Source organism: Acromyrmex echinatior, chromosome 2 (genome assembly GCF_024713525.1).
Source record: "Acromyrmex echinatior isolate Ae372 chromosome 2, ASM2471352v2, whole genome shotgun sequence".
Taxonomy (NCBI): Eukaryota; Metazoa; Arthropoda; class Insecta; order Hymenoptera; family Formicidae; genus Acromyrmex; species Acromyrmex echinatior.
Window position 1 is genome coordinate 4,275,642 of NC_141853.1, and position 17,542 is coordinate 4,293,183.

Below are 17,542 nucleotides of genomic sequence, written 5' to 3' on the forward strand. Positions count from 1 at the left end.
GATCACATGCGAGCGATAATTACCTCATAAAGTTATCGCAATATTGATGCACAAGATCGGCGTGATGATTCAAAGGCTGCGTTATTAGCAATAATCTTATTTAAATCAACCGTGATTTGATTGCAACTATACATACAGTGTGCTGATCGAAGTTAAAATCAATACTCATTTGGCTGCTGTCCGCCACAGCGCAGTTTCGCAAAAAGCGTTAAAATCTGCCTGAATGTTTAGCCGGGCATCGAATTGTCGATAAGGTTGAAACGCATGACATCACGACGTACTGATTTGAGGGAGATTGATGAGAGAGAAAGAGAGAGAGAGAAAAAAGGGAGGAAAGGGGGAGAGAGAGGGGAATATGTGGTTTCCTACCGTGTGTATACATCTGCATGTGTGCGTGAGAATATGCAGCCGGTTAAATCAGTGTATTGTTGGGGATGGTCAGAGATGCGAAACAGTTTGAGGTCACTGTGTTACACGGACATGTTGCGGTACAGTAACTTTTTTGCTGAACCGTTTTTCATGACTGAGTATTTTTGCTAGCGGACTGTTTCCCTACAATTTGTGCGAGAAACGTACATTATTTATACTTTCCTAATCTTTTTATTAAATGCATTTTTGCATTGATATTATTGTCTGATAATACGATAAAAAATATCGTACTCCTTCAACTGATCTTTATCGTATTGAAGATATGGCCGAGAGCGCGTCTTTCTTTAATTTTTAATAACATAATGGATTTCTCTTGTTTTAAAATATATTGATTCCGTATCGCACTTTATATACTACAATAAATATATCATATCAACTATTAGATATTATGTTAAAATCAAATACGAAATGTATTTAAATAGAATAGAAGAAATAGAATATCAAAAATAGCAGATTGAGAGAAATTACTTTAATGATTTTATAATTGTAACAACTTTAATTAAATATCTTCGATTGCATTTTACTTCTTTTAATTTAGTTTACTAATAACTAGATTATTTCTCTTTAAAAAGAGAATATTTGTAAACATAGTAAATAATCACGATTAATTATTAACGAATTGTAAATTTAGATGAAAAGCGCGAGAATAAGAATAATATAATTAATTCAAATGCGCTAATTCAAAATATGAGAATATATATTTGTTGTATATATATATATATATATATATATATATATATATATATATATATATATATATATATGTATACGCCATATTGATCATTTCTAAAAGTCAGATTAAATGAGAAAATCGTAACGATTTTCTATCGATCACCCTTTATAATATAGCATTATTATCAAAAATATCGAATTATTTCCATGAAACAGTTCTATAAATAGAATTCGATGTAGTAAAAAAACGTATTACATCAATTATGCAAGTTAAATGTAACAGCAAGCAACGCTGCTGGAGATTTGTTTGAAAGTTTTTCATTATAGTTAGAAATATATTTCTACGCGTGCAGGTGGCGGCTGAGAAGGAAGGGAAGTATCCAGGATCGTATATTTTCTGCCTTCTTCCGCCGTTTCCATTATGCATACAACATACTTGATGACCGGCAGGACTATGTAAAAAAAAAAAGAAGAGAGGCGCAACCTTAATCTCGGCCTACCACTCCATTCTTCTTTGCGCATTTTATTTCGAGGTTCTTTCTTCTTCAAAGAAAGCAGCTTCTTTCGCGAATATAGACAAGAATAATCATATAATGTTTTGTCTTAAAAAATTAAAAAAGTGTTTATTACAATGATGTATTTTTTAAATTTAACGCATATCGCTTCGCGTAATCAATATTTATGTCCTATTAAAGGATAATAGGAATAAAGCCCGTTGATTCAACATTGACGTCATATTTAGCACAAAACTGTGTAAAATTTAATACAAGCGAATATTTGATAGAATTCATTGCGACTATTGTGCTATTATCTCTTCAAATTGTCAGATATCGAAATCGTAATAATTACTAATTATAGTATATTTAGTGCGCATCTTATTATTCTCTCATTCTGCATTGTTTCATAATTAGATAAGAATTTCCTATCCATACGTATTTCCTCCCGTTCTAGACGTATATTTTCAGATTAGTGATGCCCATTAAGAAGACTTAATAAGCCGTTATAATCCGCTGAGACAACGATTCTTGTCATCGTTCATAATCAATTACAAACTCGTCTGTATTCAGGCACAAACTTTGTGAACGACGAAGGATTAAACTATCCTACCAGAGTTCTATTTTCTCGGGGAGAAAGACGAGTTCATTGAACTGAGTTTATTAAAGAGTTTACTTATTATATCATACGTCACTAAATATTTACAACACAAACATATAAGCCGTATTTTGACATTTGACGTTTATTTAGCAAGATTTAGCAAGATATTTATCTTAATAATAATTATAAATTTTAGGAGAAGTCAATTAATTTCCATTTATCTACTAAAGACGATTGACAATCATTTTATAACGATAATATAATCTCATTTCTTAAAGGTGTAAAATTCTAAATATGTAAATTTGAAATTCCATAATATTAAAGAAAATCCCCTTATTGGCGCTCAATATGAACGCTAAACTAATAAATGCTATCTATGGATTCCACCATGAACTTATTGCTCTTAAGTTGAAAACTATTTGGTGAAAAATGCATTATTGGATCATGCCTATTTGTGAAAAAAGATTTCAGAATTTAGATGTTTTCAAGTTTTATTGAGAGTCTTTAAACCTTGTTTATTATTTAATGAGTGAATATTTGTTATCAATAAATTCTTCATGTTATGATCATAAAATCTAACTTCTATAATGGGATATGTTGAATATTGCTTAATTAGAGAAGTTAGATTTTATGATCATAAAACCGTAAGGCGTAGAACTCGTAATATGAGATACTCAGGGTACTTCTAATATACGAAGTATACTCCTATATTCGAGTGACAATCGTTGCTGAAGTATGAATGTATTGTACAGTAATAAAAAGGATAACCGGAATGAACATCGAGTGCCTGCGATGTTTCATTCCAACCACTGAAGATAATCCTGAGAATAATCATTTTGCACTCACATTACTATATTTGTTTGTATTTTAGAAACATTAAATAAAGTTTTTTTTAATCGCAATATTGATGTACTTTGCGCTTTGTTATTGATTTCTCAGAATATCTCATATTATAAGCACAATTTTTTGACTTTGCGATTTGCTCACTTTTTACATTTCTTTAATTTTCAGAAAAAGTAGTATTTAAAGTAGTATTTAAATTAAATTTTACATAACAATATCTTAAAGCTTATTAAATTTCCTTTAAAATGGCCTATTATTTTTTTAAATTCTATGCCCATACATTTCCAGCATTTACCGAAAATGAACCTGGTATCTCATAATAGGGATCTTTCCTCTATAAATATAAACTTTTATCTCCCGTTATATTTCCGCATCACTCTAGATTCGCCATTATTATTCCTTTTTCTTATCATTAACTTTTATTTTACTATCCTCCTCTTATAATAATCGATGCATTTGCATATTCCCAAGAGTTTGATGAGTTCCTTCTTCGTAATCTTATGAGAAAATCGCGTCTACTTACAGCGCACGTCGAATCTCACTTCGGTGCTGGACGACATGGTGGGATTGGCATACGCCGGATGAATAGCGACGCATCTGATCGGCTGCCCGTAACGTGATCGCTCGGCCAGAATCTCGCAAACGCTGTAGGTTGCCCAAGTGCGCGGATTATCTATCTCAGTTGAGTTTACCTGGGGCCGCAACGTCCTCATCTCAGTCTCGCCCACGTACCTGCATATCGCCCCGAAAATTTGCATTTCCAATGGCTGTTCTGCAACAACTCTTACTCGCTCCCCTTCAACACCCTCCTCTCCTCGTCATCTTCCTCTTCGGGCTCGCTCTATCTCGCACACGTTCCCCGCCCGCGCCGTTTTGCTGCCGTTCTCTACCTGATCCTCACGTTCTCCTGTCTTGTTTCTCAACCTTCCCCATCAAAGCTCATTGTCGCGGATTATTCAGAACTCTGCTCTTCGGGAGTCTTGCAGTTTCGCGGACTTCAACTAATGGCGGTACTCTCATGAATTAAGCCTCTCAGTGCTCAGTTATTATAATACGAAAGATAATATGGAAGTGAAAACATGAATCCGTATCGTAAACAGAAAAGAGCAAATTATTATATTCACAATGTCGTATTAAATTCATCTCGAATGTTGTCTGTAACAACTACAACGATAACTATCTCGTTTGTCGACAATCGTCTTTTTATTAGAAACTCAATACTCGTCGTCGATTGTACACCAGTCCGTCCCGGTCTCTCAATTCAACCATAATTAAAACGTTTATGCATACACATATTCTGCGCTGCGTCGCGTGTGTCAATTAAGATAATTCCCAGTGAGTAAGTGGGTAAGCGAGAGCAACTGAGGGCTGGCAGAGGAGAACGGTCGCCTTGTCAAGGGACCTCGTCTGCAATTTGAAACGCGACCCGAGGCTCTGCGGACACTGTCCTGCTAACCGAAAATTGCAAGGTTTAAAGCTGAGAGAGATTGCGTGCTTCTCTCTCTCTCTCTCTCTCTCTCTCTCTCTCTCTCTCTCTCTCTCTCTCTCTCTCTCTCTCTCTCTTCCACCAAGGCTCTTGTTTTTGTTCCGCCTTAAAATTATTAAATCCCGCTTCCGCGCGAGCTTTTTCCACGCTCTCGGAGGGACCATCGCGCAATGTCGGGATTCAAGAAAAACCAAACCAAGAATTTTACCATTCGCTCATCCATTGCGTGAGACTCCCTTTTCAATGTTTTCCTGTCGCACGAAATGCATCGTGTAGCCTCCTTAATTTCGCCCGGGCACGATGCAGAATAGATCATGATTATTCATGGGGGCGCGTGTTCTACTATCGACAGCGTCCTCGATGCATTACGTGGAATCTTCGAGCAACGGGAACAAGCGCTCCGACGACGGCCAAAGAAGAGGCGCGCGGTAGAAGACGCCTTGGAATCGATAGTAACGTATATTTTGATTACCTAAGACAACCCGTTCAATCACGGAGCTCGAAAAGCTTCCAATGGAAAAAAAATCACGGCGAAAAGCAGATTTTTACTGTTAGAAGAGAGAAAAGAAATATTCAATAAAATAAATAAAGTTAAATACGGTCGAGACTGTTATACGTATACAATATTTCTATGTAAATTAAAAAATATATCTTTCATTTATATGAACTGTGTTCCGTTTATCGAAATCATAAACGCACGTTGAAATAATATCATAAATTAAATTAATCATCAATTTAATAATGATACTAATAAGAATAATAAGCACTTTAAAACTACAAAGAATTTAAAATGTTTTCCTAGGCAGGGTCCGAATTTAGACTTTCCAATTACCCAGAGTGTGTCTTTTCCCATTCGATTAATGAGCCATGTGATAATATTAATCGTAATAACTAATAACCAATATGTATTAAGGGATAATGTTACAATTTCGCAATTTCAATTAGACCTACAACGTGATTATTAGTTCCAGCAAAATTGAAATGTTACATCACGCTCGTATTATGTCAAATGCCCTCGCTTAAAAATTAAATGCAAATGCGATTCGGCGATATCCTGTACCATGTGTTTCCATCTTCTTCTTCTTCTTATTACCGATACATTCCATTTAATCTGTAAGCTCTATAAATTGTCGAATAATTACATTCGCAACGAGCGGAAGGAAATGCAGCGACGAAGACGAGGAGCGAGCCGAAGAACGAGCGAGACACGCGAAGCGAGAGATCGCGCGTGCCAAGCAAGAGGGTCGGTGGCGCGCAAGTTAAGTAGTACGGAATCTACGTGCAACAATTACGAACCATTTAATTAGAGGCGAAGGATTCCCATACCGCGCTCTGCAAGTGAGCGTAGCGATCTCACCTGCTCGGGCTGTCACGTTGCTGCCGGGGAGAATTAGACGGTCGGCGTACTCTATCTGCGGTCGCTGAGGGCTGACTGGAATGAGAAAATTAGCACGGATTAATCCCACCGTATGCCATCACTCGCGCAGTCGGGGTGATATACCCATCTGGCCCCGTGAAAATACTAAATATCCTCTTAATTTTAGATAAAATTGAACAAAAATAATCTTAAGTCCGCTGGTTTGTTCGAGTCTACTTGATCCAAAATGTCATTTATTTTCTTGCTAATATTTTATTTAGAAAGTTTTGTTTTCTCTGGTATCTGATGGTTCCGTTTGTTAATGTAAGATCTCTTTCTGTAAAAGTTTTTATTTTTTATTTTTTAGAGCTTTTTAATCATATTGATTTAAATGATAATAGTAAATTGTGTGATCAGCAGTTAAAATATTAATAAGTAAAAATTAGATCGGTAAGTTATTAATAAATTAAAGAAAGTATTCTATTTTTGGATTAAAACAAATTTTGATGCTTACAATTAGTAATATTCATATGTAAATTTATACATTCTTTGCAGTCTTTTAAGATATTTATTATTTATTATTATTAATTAACCATCAATATAGATTGTGATGTCATTTCCAACTTCAGTTTATAATTGCGTCTCAAGTCCGACAAACTGAATTAGTAAGCAATTTATAGAACTATTAAATATATTTGTAAATTTATATATAAATATTAAGCATCAAGATTAACTTCAACTGAAAATAGGATTCTTAAAATTCCATAATAATATAGAAAAATATATTATTATATTACTTCTAGAATGATACATATTATTTACAAATTCACGATATCAATAAATTTAACATTTTATCATCAGATTTTATACAATTTTTTTATATGCACAATAAAATACACTGTGCAACATTTTTAAACTTTTTTTATGTTTTATAACATAAAGCAGGTGAGTCTGATAAGTTTTTTACGAATCCACAATTTAAAATGATCAAACATGTCAGATTTTTTGTTTTAAAAAGCCGAGTTGCAAAGTAAAAAAAAAACGCATTTTTGTCCATTTTTCAAATTCTTTAAAAAAATAGAACATTATTCGCGAAATTAACTTGAATAAAAGTTCGAACTTTGAAGTATAACCGTAAAATAATGATAAATAAACATGATAAATTTTGTAGCATAAATTTTTTAAAAGTACTCATTAACTACATGTGCGTAAGTCATCCTATATTGTCTTCCTATACAGATTGTTTGTTTAAAAAATCCTATAATTAAAAATAGCGTATAGATGTAATAGATGTAAATAATTATAATTATATGTATTTATGTCGCAGTCAAAGTATTAACTCAGTAAATGTATACATTTATTGTAGTTTGCTGTAGTCAATGTATACATTTACTAAATTAACACTTTGACTGTGATATATACATATAATTGCATATGTAATATAAATAATATACATATAATATTACAATATGTAACGAATATCTTATAATTATTTAACATCAAATCAACTAATCAATTAGATAACTATATTAATAACATATGATTTGGATGTTTTCTAAAAAATTCCAATCTGTTTAGAGAAATAATGTAGTGGATCACATACACACACGCTGTAAATGGTACGCGCTCTTCAAAAAATTTGTGTTATAAAAAATAATTGTCATGTTACTTATCTATCCTTATTTTACGATTATAGTTTAAGGTTTGAGATTTCATTCAAGCTAATTTCCGAGCATCTATGACATACCATTTTTCAAACAACTTAAAAAATAACCAAAAATGCATTTCTTTTGTTTTTTAATTGGATTTGTTTTCAAAAATTTAATGTGCTGGAGCATTTTTACGGATTTGTAATTTACAAGAAAAAACCTGTAAAAAATCATCTGCTACATGTTATAAAACAAATCCTTGTTGTATTAATACATTTAGATTTTATCTTTATAAATATTAATGCACGTGCAAATTACATTATAGTCAGCAATTAGTCATTGCAAACCATAAGATTAAAAAAAAAGGAAATAGAGATTTTCATGCTGGCAAACTCTATTTTCGTGTCACAGAAATAAATCCTGTCGCTTTATTGCTAATTGTGTCATGAGATTTACCAGGTGAAAATATAACATCGAGGGAGTCGTATGGGTGGTTTTACACAACTAATCAGCGTATACGGTGTAATGTATGATTCCCGGACGAGAGATATTAATCTGTTATAATTTTAGGGATAAAAAGTACGAAATATATTCGATGAAGTAAAATGTAATTCTGAGAGTGATGATAAAATGACAAAGTTTAAGGTACGAAACTACATGAGTATTTATTAAGTTATGCGAGTTATTGCGCGTTACATATAGGATAATTGTCCCAATTACTATGCCTGTCTCTATTAGTGTGCTTTTGTATTTCGATAAGTGATAAAGAAAAAATAGCACAAATAAATAAGAAAAAAATTTTTTTTTTTTTAAGTTAAGTTATTAATGCATACGATACCGAAGATAATATTTTATTTTTTGAGTATTAAAGTATTTTAAATATTTTTCGAAAGATATGAGGAATTTATGTAAATCCATAATACGTACCGCAAGATTTTAAGCTTGTCTCTATTAATGTGCTCTGTTGGAGCTGAGAACGTTGTGTTATGAGTGTACTTTGAAATAAATATAATTGAAGTAATGATTTATGTAATATATATAGTAACATGAATAATTAGCTTAAATTTATTACCTGTTTTAGTAACTATATGTTAAAATGAGTCAAATGTGGATAGGCACACAAATTGGGGACACATTAATAAGGCCACCACCGCTTAGAGGACTCACTAATAGGGACAAAAACATATTTTCTATTTTTATCAAAAGCATTATAAAATATTAACATTTTTTAGAAAAATATTAACATTTTAAAGAAATAAGAAAAAGAAGTAGTTGAAAAATCGATATTAATTGTAAACAGATAAAATTAAAGCTACAATATTTAATAATCAATTCAATAATAAGCAAATTGGCTAAAAGGCATTAATAGGGACAGTTACCCTATCTAACAATCATATCAATCGTTTCATTAACGAGCGAGTTTCCGAAATCAATTATTTCGTCATTAACGTGAGAAAACAAGATGATTCGAATGATGTTTCGGTTCCTTGATTTCGTGTCGAATTATCTTGTAATTACTATCTCATAATAGATGCACACAATATCATGATTACTATTATACGTATTATATGATATCTATCTGTGCTATATCTATCTAATATATGTAATATCTTCGACGTTCTTTACCAAATATTTAGAACAGTATTGAAATTCGCATAATAAAACTTATATTACTTATCAGAACTTAAATCAAAATTTTTGTTTGCTGGTTAAAAAATAATTTTTACTAAAAAAAATAATTCTGTTCTAAATAAATTTCTGTTCTATTTGTGTATCATAGCACTTACCTCTGACGACCAGCCTTGCTGGTTCGGATGCTAACGCGTCCTGCGTAGTGAAATCACTGGCGGTTACTTGGCATTGCCAAAGTCCGTCATCGAATTCTAACGTGGCTGATCTGACCCATAACGAACAGTCACCGATGTCAGGCGAGCCCACCCACTCGTACTTTTTCAAATGCATACCTATTGGCTAAATATATAAAGAGGAGAATTTCATAAATTATTTCTATTGTGATCTTTTATATATATATTGAATACATTTTAGTATTTCATTTATTACTAACTAAATAAAACCATAATTATATCGCTTGTTATATTAATATTTCATTCAAAAATTAATTAACAGGTCTAATTATTTCTGCAGTAATATAATAAAATAATTGAAAAATAAATATTTGAATATATACATATGTATAATGTATTTTATTTCGATACATTTTCTGATATAAAGTATAAAGAATCTTTTATATAAAATATTTATTTTTCCTTAACAATTTTACACATTTTATACAAAGTTATTATTTATTATTAAAATTATATAAAATATTTACTTTCTCTTAACAGTTGTAACGCAGAATGATGAAAAAAATCGATTTAAAAGAAATAATCAAATGATTCCATTTATGATAGCTGAAGTACAATATCTCATATACCTCGAGTCACAACGAATAATTTGAGGGATATCAGAAAAACAAGCTTGCTTATCGAAGCAGTCATATTTGTCGAATTCGAAAACATGTGCTATGCTCACATTAAAAACAATTGCAATAAAGTTCCGCGAGATTAATAGAAATCCCGATAATTTTTGCTAACAAATTTCCTAGACAATGGTTCATGCACGTCAGCATCTTTCGATCGTTTAATCGGTGAGCTTCTCGTTACCGGAAATTCTCTTCCGAGGTGCACCACGTTGCAGCAGTTCTCTGCCGTTAGTTGCCCTGCACGCTTCCTCCGAAATGAATCATCGGTTTCCGCGGCTCCCATGTCGGAGGCCGCTCGAGTCTTCTTTCTCGCGGATTAATTCACTGCAGCCGGGAAAGTGCGGCCCTAGCAAATTTCACAGTCATAATGTGGCCATAATTCAGCGATCGATTTTGCATGCGCCCGCTTTTTAATCTCCCCTCCTCTCTTTTCGCCTTACAATGAGCCTTTTGTCTCTCGCTCGAGGAAGCTTTCTTGTATCTTTTCCCAAAGGTGTAATTAAGAATCGTAAATGTAGCAATCTTATGCTCATCTCAGCACTTTATATCTATTTTTACGTGTGTAAAGTAATTTTAGTCGGTCTCATTGCTGTCGATATTTATGATTAAATGTCCTGAAACTTTATAAGAATATCTGCTTGTACTTCTTCTTTTATAGTGATAATAAATTGATTCTTGTATGCTTAGTCATCTATTCTTTCCTTTTACCCAGCTCCGCGAGATACGTTATTGCAATGGCTATTATATACCGTGTATATCATCGGCGTATCGGTCGGGGTCAAATTGTTTTATCCGTAAGTTTGTGGCAGCTTTGTTAGAACGTATAGCGAAAAGGCTTCGCCGTTTAAAGGTATTAGTCGGTTAATGAGTTTCCGTAATCCACCAGTAGCCCACTGGTATTGAATTGGTGACGTACTGTTGATGGAAGATATTGAGTTTGCCTTGCAAATTGCTTTTTTGCTTTTATTAAGTTAACTGATCCGATAAAAGAATATGAAAACATTTCAATGTGATTCTCTCTCTCTTTCTCTCTCTCTTTCTTATGAAGTATTATATAACAAAATCGAACAAAATCTAACAAAAAACTATATAATTATTTAATCCTAATCATATATACAATAAAATAATAAAATGTAATTAAAGTAGTAACGGTGGCAAATCAATTTTAATTTCAAATTTATTGAACTTATTTTTAGATTTCTCTATTTTCCTAAAAAGAATAACAAATAGAAATAAATAGTTTATAAGGGAATGTACTATATGGCAGAGAAATAAATTCCATTCCTTCTAAGTGTCTCGCTACTCTCAGAATGAAAATGCCACTCATGATATACTCAATCCAAGAATCCAGATTCTTTTTACGTGGAATTCCCGCGCGTGGTGGCCGCTTTGAAGCGGACGAGTCCTTAACTTCGAGTTTCTCAGGGGATGCAATGAGAGCTCCGTTAACTACGATAGGACGCCGTCGTGCGACTATATTAGTAATGAGCGGAGCGGTGTTCCCTGCGGAATGCGCAGTTTATCACTCGGTGGCAGACACAATAATACAATGGCGAAATCCTGGCGAAGATTATTCGCGCGTAGACGAAGAGCGCAGGATATGCGCCCTCAGGACAAGAAGAATAATGAGTTTGCTGGCGCGTACTTCTGCCCAGTGTTAGAGTGAAACGACGTCTATTGCATACAAGCAGCACGAATTAACATCCTAGGTCATTGTCAGATTAATATCGTATCATTCTCAAATAATCTCCTTTTCATTCTGTCGCATTACACAAAATGTCTACGCTATTTTAAACGCTTCAATCTTTCACAATACGTATAATTGAAGAAACGTTATAAGAATGCATGAAGAAACACTGTTACAGTTTTATTACAATAATATTTTATCTATAACATTGTATGTGTATATGTATATGTTATATACATATTTTAATTATGACAATGTTACATTTATGGAATGCTCTGCTCGATTGTCGAGATCCATTTTATTATTTTTGAAGCTTATATAAAAATTAATTAATTAATTAATTCCTTGAATTTTCATAAAATATACTTTTGTGAGCAACATAGTTAATAATATAAAGTGGTTTACTTGCAATTAAAACATTCGATGGTAGAATTAACAATAGCTTAATTTCATAATTTTCTCTTCACAATAGACAGGCTGTTATTAAAAGACAAGGTTGATAAAAGAATAAAAAGCACATTTTATGTACCTTTTATTCCAAGTTTTATTCTTTTTTTCCAGAGTACACTGTGTCTCTTGCATCACGTAAAAGTTATATGTATAATTATCCAAATTATATCAAGTCGCACATTTCGTGGATCGCCTATAAAGAAGCACACGCATATTTAACTTCTCTAATATCCTAAGAAACCAAATGGTCCCAAATCAGTCCGACGGTTTTCCAAACATACATACGTCGCTCTTACGTTAGAAGCCACAAAACATTTTTCGAATACACACCGAGAGGACATTCTTCCCTTCAGAAATCGAATATATCCTTTTTATCCTCAACGAGGAGCCTGCAAATCCTCCTAAACAAACAAAAAACGAAGTAACATCTGCGCACAACAAATTTTAAAGTTACGAACTTTATGGCATTTACCAGAAGGATATATCATCAATGATAGGGCAAGCAAGAATTTCGTGGATGGTTTCCTTTGAAAGAAAGGAAGGAAGAAAGAAAGAAAGAAAGAAAGAAAAAAAGAAAGAAAGAACCTGGCTGATTATATTGGTCGCGGTTTTGCACTATCGGTTTACGTCCTACGATCTATTTCGTTGCTCTCGAAGAGATTGCCACTGCGTCTGCATTACTCCGGGGCTCTCCCTCGTGTTATCGAGACCTTTGGCCCGGGGGTATGTACCCTGGCCATTTGCCGTAGTCGTGACTAAGTCTGTATTCGTCAGCGTACCCATGCCTACGATGGTTGCATTTACGTCTGTGTGTGCTGACGGGGTGGATGGGGGTGTGTCTGCGGATGCATTACGTTGATTGCTGGTCGCGGCCTCTCCGGAGAACACAGAGAACATCGAAGAGGTTCGGCGAACTGAGGAGGGTAGAGGTGAAGATGGTTGGGAAGCAGGCAAGAAGAAAGAAAAAGAAAAGGGACCCTTCCTCTCTTCGGTAAGTAAACGAATAGTGCGCTGTATCCTCGATCCATACGGATTTTAATCCTTTCAATGAACAACTGCGACTTCTCTGAGCAGTTTTTCACGAATAATTCTCTATTTTTAATCCTCACACTTTTCCACGGATTGTGTACCGCTTTTCATGAAGTTGATTTGGATGTTTATTCGTTTTTGCACTTTTAATAACGTTGTTAATCACATGTATCACTCTTCTTTAATTTATAGATATTTCTTGGTGTATGAAGATTATAGAATTTTCAAACTTGACTTTAGTAACAGATTTACATTACGTAAAAAAAATAAAAGAAATTATCTAAATTCTGCTTTCCAAAAATAGCAATTTTCAAGAGAGAGTATAAATTCAATAAAAATGATCATAAATGGAATAATTAAAGAAAAGCATTTTAAAGCTTAATATCTTTTTTCAGATCAGTACTTTAGATAACAATCTCAGTAACTTTTTACGAAGTTGTACGAATGATATAAATGGAACTCTGTTAAAAATTTTTATAAACTTTGCAAAGTTCCACAATGTGAATTAAAAATCGTATACAGTTTGCAGAAAGAATAAATCTTTACTTTTAATTTGCATACCTTTTAATTGTTATGTTTTTTTACCGAGTTTTATTTAACATCAAAGCAAAAAGTCTTTTTGATTTTAACTGCTCACAAAAGACAAACGGAGTAGCACTCGATATTCTTTGATAAATGAATAAAATCTAAATTTTTTTTTAAGCGTAAATTTGATCGTAAAATCTCTTTACAATGTGACGCGTTTGCTGCAACAGAATCAAGCAAGTTGTTTTAGTCAAAGTCGTTGCTCTGAACACAAAGGACATAATTACGTTAAGATCATAGTGTTTTTAACGTTTCTCGCCTGGATATATCAAGTTGTATAATAACGTGTCAATCATTTAATTTTTAACGCTTCATTAAAAAAAGTTTTACATACAAAAAGTTTCTTTATATCGAAAATACGATAGATGCACTTTAAAGAAAAAATTCAGATTCTTTTATTTGTTTTTTGAAAGATACCGAATACTTATACTCCGTTCTATGAGACAAAGTTAAAAAGATACTTTTTGATTTAATAAACAACTTAGTGAAACAAAATCGAACAAGTACTCCACAAGTACTCAAACTGAAGATAAAGATTCATTTTTTGAAAAGCTGTAAATTGCTTTCATGTTCAATTTTTAATTTATACTATGAAACGAAGTTCGTAAAAAATTTTGAGATTTGACTGATCTTCATTTATATATCCATGTAGCTCCATAAGAAATTGATCAGATTGTTATCTAAAACACGGATCTAAAGAGAGGAGACTTCGAGCTTTAAAAATGTTTTCTTAATCATCTCATTATAATGATTTTTCACGAAGTTATACTCTCTTGAAAATTGCCTGGAAGGCAGAATAAATGGTCAATTAATTTTTTAATGTAGTGTATAACATCAGAATATTATTCAAATAAAAATAAAATATCACAAAAGTATGCATTGATAACACAAAAAGAAGTCAACGTAACAAGTCAGATATTACCTACTATTTTAAATAGTAGTAATCCGCATTTCGCGTGCATAAAGTAAAAGAAAAATGAGTCCATTTTATAACGTTTAAGTGAAGAATGCGGTTGAAGCAATAATTTTCAGGAGAAGAATGGATAATTGGGTGGAGGTAAATCCTGCACATTTATTTTGCGAAAGTGATTTCGTGCCTTTGCAGGATTCCGTGATGAAACGTTTCCTCGAGTTGATCGTTCCTGTTAATGCACCTCTTGTTTTTTTTTTTTGCGTCTTCCAGTTCACGAAAATCACGTGCATGCAATGGCAAAGAGATTTATCGACTAAGATCGGTCGAAATAGCACGCTTGAAGTGCACCGTCTACGAATATATTGAAAACAAATATTAATGCGAAATTAATTCTCTAAAAATCCGCTGTTCTGCTGCTGCTTTTTACATAGCAGTGCATTAAAAGTCGAAAGGAAATCGAAAGCACCTCGTGTATTCACTGAAAATCGATTTATGCGAATGAATGCTGTGAAATAAATGGCACACATATACACATATAAGTAAAACGACAATACAAATGAATGAAAAAGGCCATATTCAGTCAAAGCGGGTCTTAGTGTCCAATAATATTTTTTTGAATTTTTGTAATTTCAAATTCAAGCAAACGTTGATTATTTCACGTTGATTATTTGTTGGTCTTGAAATATAGTCTTTGGCTGTATGGTATTCTGATATAATTGATTCTTATATTTAATCTCAAGTACAATCTTAATGTCATAAACTAATCGGAACATTTTAAGACATTATTTAAAACAAGACATTATTTGAAATAAGAACAGACTATTGGTCGGTATTTATAGTTTTATTTCAAGACTATCTTAAGTAATGTCTTAAGATGCTAATATGGCCATCTGATTGGTTCGTGACATCTTAAGACTAATACTTAAGACAGTCTTAAATATAAGAATCGACTATTGAGTACCAGTCTATGAATACTTGCCTTAGATTGAGCTGAAGTACGTAATATTATAAATAAAATTTACAAGCAATTTAATGTTACATGCTAATAAGCATTTTTAAAACACTGTAAATAATTGATTGCGAAAAATTATATTAAGTCAGACAATTATAATCGTAATTATACAATATTATCGCAACCGTTTTGATTCTTTTAAAAGAAGACCTTTTAAAAAGCATTAAGAAATTATAACATCTTACAAAATGCTAACTCACCAAATAAAACATCATTCCTTGAAACTTTTGCAAGTCGAAGATTCTATCCTGGAGCTTTTCGACGCGTAAAACGGATGTGTCACATCCGGCGCGATGTCGCAGAAAGTACAAACAATGCAAGCAGAACGAAACGAACGGAAACGATGTGGTTAGAGGATTCATGGGAAATGGCGAAATGTACAGAGAGAAAGAGGAAAAGAAAAAGAATTTATATTGTAAACAAGAGTAGCTGCGGCGAAGAGAAAATTATCTCGCTCGTTATTTACATCTTTCATAAATATTCACTTTCGCGAGAGAAAGTCAAGCCGGAAAGGGGCAGGTGGACCACAGAGTGGGGATCGCCAAGGGAGAGTGGGCGAGAGAAAAGCCAGGGTGAGGATATTTGGTTGAGGAAGTAACGAGAAACCGCGCGGGGCATAAATCTCTGGGCTTTCGGAGACGATCTCGTCTCAGGATCACCCACTGCGAAAAGCCTCCATCGCTGGGCTGAGATAGTAATACGGTATTCAAGTTCCAGGTCGTCTCTCTCCGCCCACCGACCACTCCTAACGGAGTCTGAAGAGCATTGGACGATATTTGCATTGTTGTTTCCGATAAGTAGAATCACGCGACTTCGTCGAACATTTCAATGGAGTTTCCTCACTAATTCAAGAAGTTTCATTTCTAACACGCGTCTCGACATTTAAGAAAAATCTGAATTATTTAAAGCAGTTCCGTGAATAGATCGTTAAGAAAGTTATTTCTCAGCGGAAAGAATTCTTTGATAAAATGTTTCGAATCATTTAAATAAATATATTTTGCATACTTTACCATTTGTCATATATTGAAATTTTTGTTGTACAAAAATTTGTGTTAGGTTTGAATAACCTACCACCCGAGTGTTTCCTTAATTATTTTATCCTTTTTGTTCACATCAGATGTGAAACAAGAATAAAATAATATATAGGATCACTTAGATGGTGTTTCCAAACGTAATATATTTGAGACTTAAACAATACATTTCGGCTATAATCTGTTTCGCGATTAAAAAATACAATATAATGCAAATGTGCTAAGTACTTTCGATTATCCAAAAATTTAACAATAAAAACAAAGTTACTCTCTTCGCTGTCAGTATTGAGAAACCGCCGAATATATTTTTGCTTGAAATAATTATAAATTATATCTTCCAATTGTCATTTGTACAATTTATATCGCAAAATAAATAGTATGCTTAATAAAAATTTTATATTGTACATTGCTTTTATGCCTTTTGTTTCTCTTCAATATTCAATGATTATAAATTTAAAAGATATCTCTAGCAAGAACTTCAACAAATTATTAATTAAAATCCATCATTTAATAATTGAATTACTATAAATAATTAATAATGAATAAATTTCCGTAACTTTAACAATACATTTTGTAATCATTAATACTTATTGACAATCAAAATAAAATTTAAAATATCATTTATAAGATATATTATATATATAAATATTTCAATAAATTTTCTTTTGAAATAAATTGATAATATTTAAAATTACATTTTATTTATATATGTCTATGTGCGTGTATATTTTCAAAAAATATATTTTAAAAACATTTTCCCTAAAGAAGTATTTAAAAGAGAATGCTTAAAAAAATGCACAATACATTTCTAAATAAAGTTAA

At 32.6% G+C, this 17,542-nt stretch overlaps 1 protein-coding gene across 3 annotated transcripts in view; it reads right to left on the reverse strand.

Annotated features, from left to right (window-relative positions):
• Positions 1-17,542, reverse strand: part of LOC105145175 (kin of IRRE-like protein 3) — a 185,305-nt gene that overhangs the window by 20,767 nt on the left and 146,996 nt on the right. For all 3 annotated transcript variants that reach the window (XM_011054581.2, XM_011054589.2, XM_011054575.2), the window contains exons 3-5: positions 9,319-9,502; positions 5,822-5,957; positions 3,563-3,771 (exon numbers count right to left, since the gene is read on the reverse strand). In XM_011054581.2, coding sequence (XP_011052883.1) covers positions 3,563-3,771; positions 5,822-5,957; positions 9,319-9,502 — 529 coding nt within the window. The remainder of the gene's footprint in view (positions 1-3,562; positions 3,772-5,821; positions 5,958-9,318; positions 9,503-17,542) is intronic.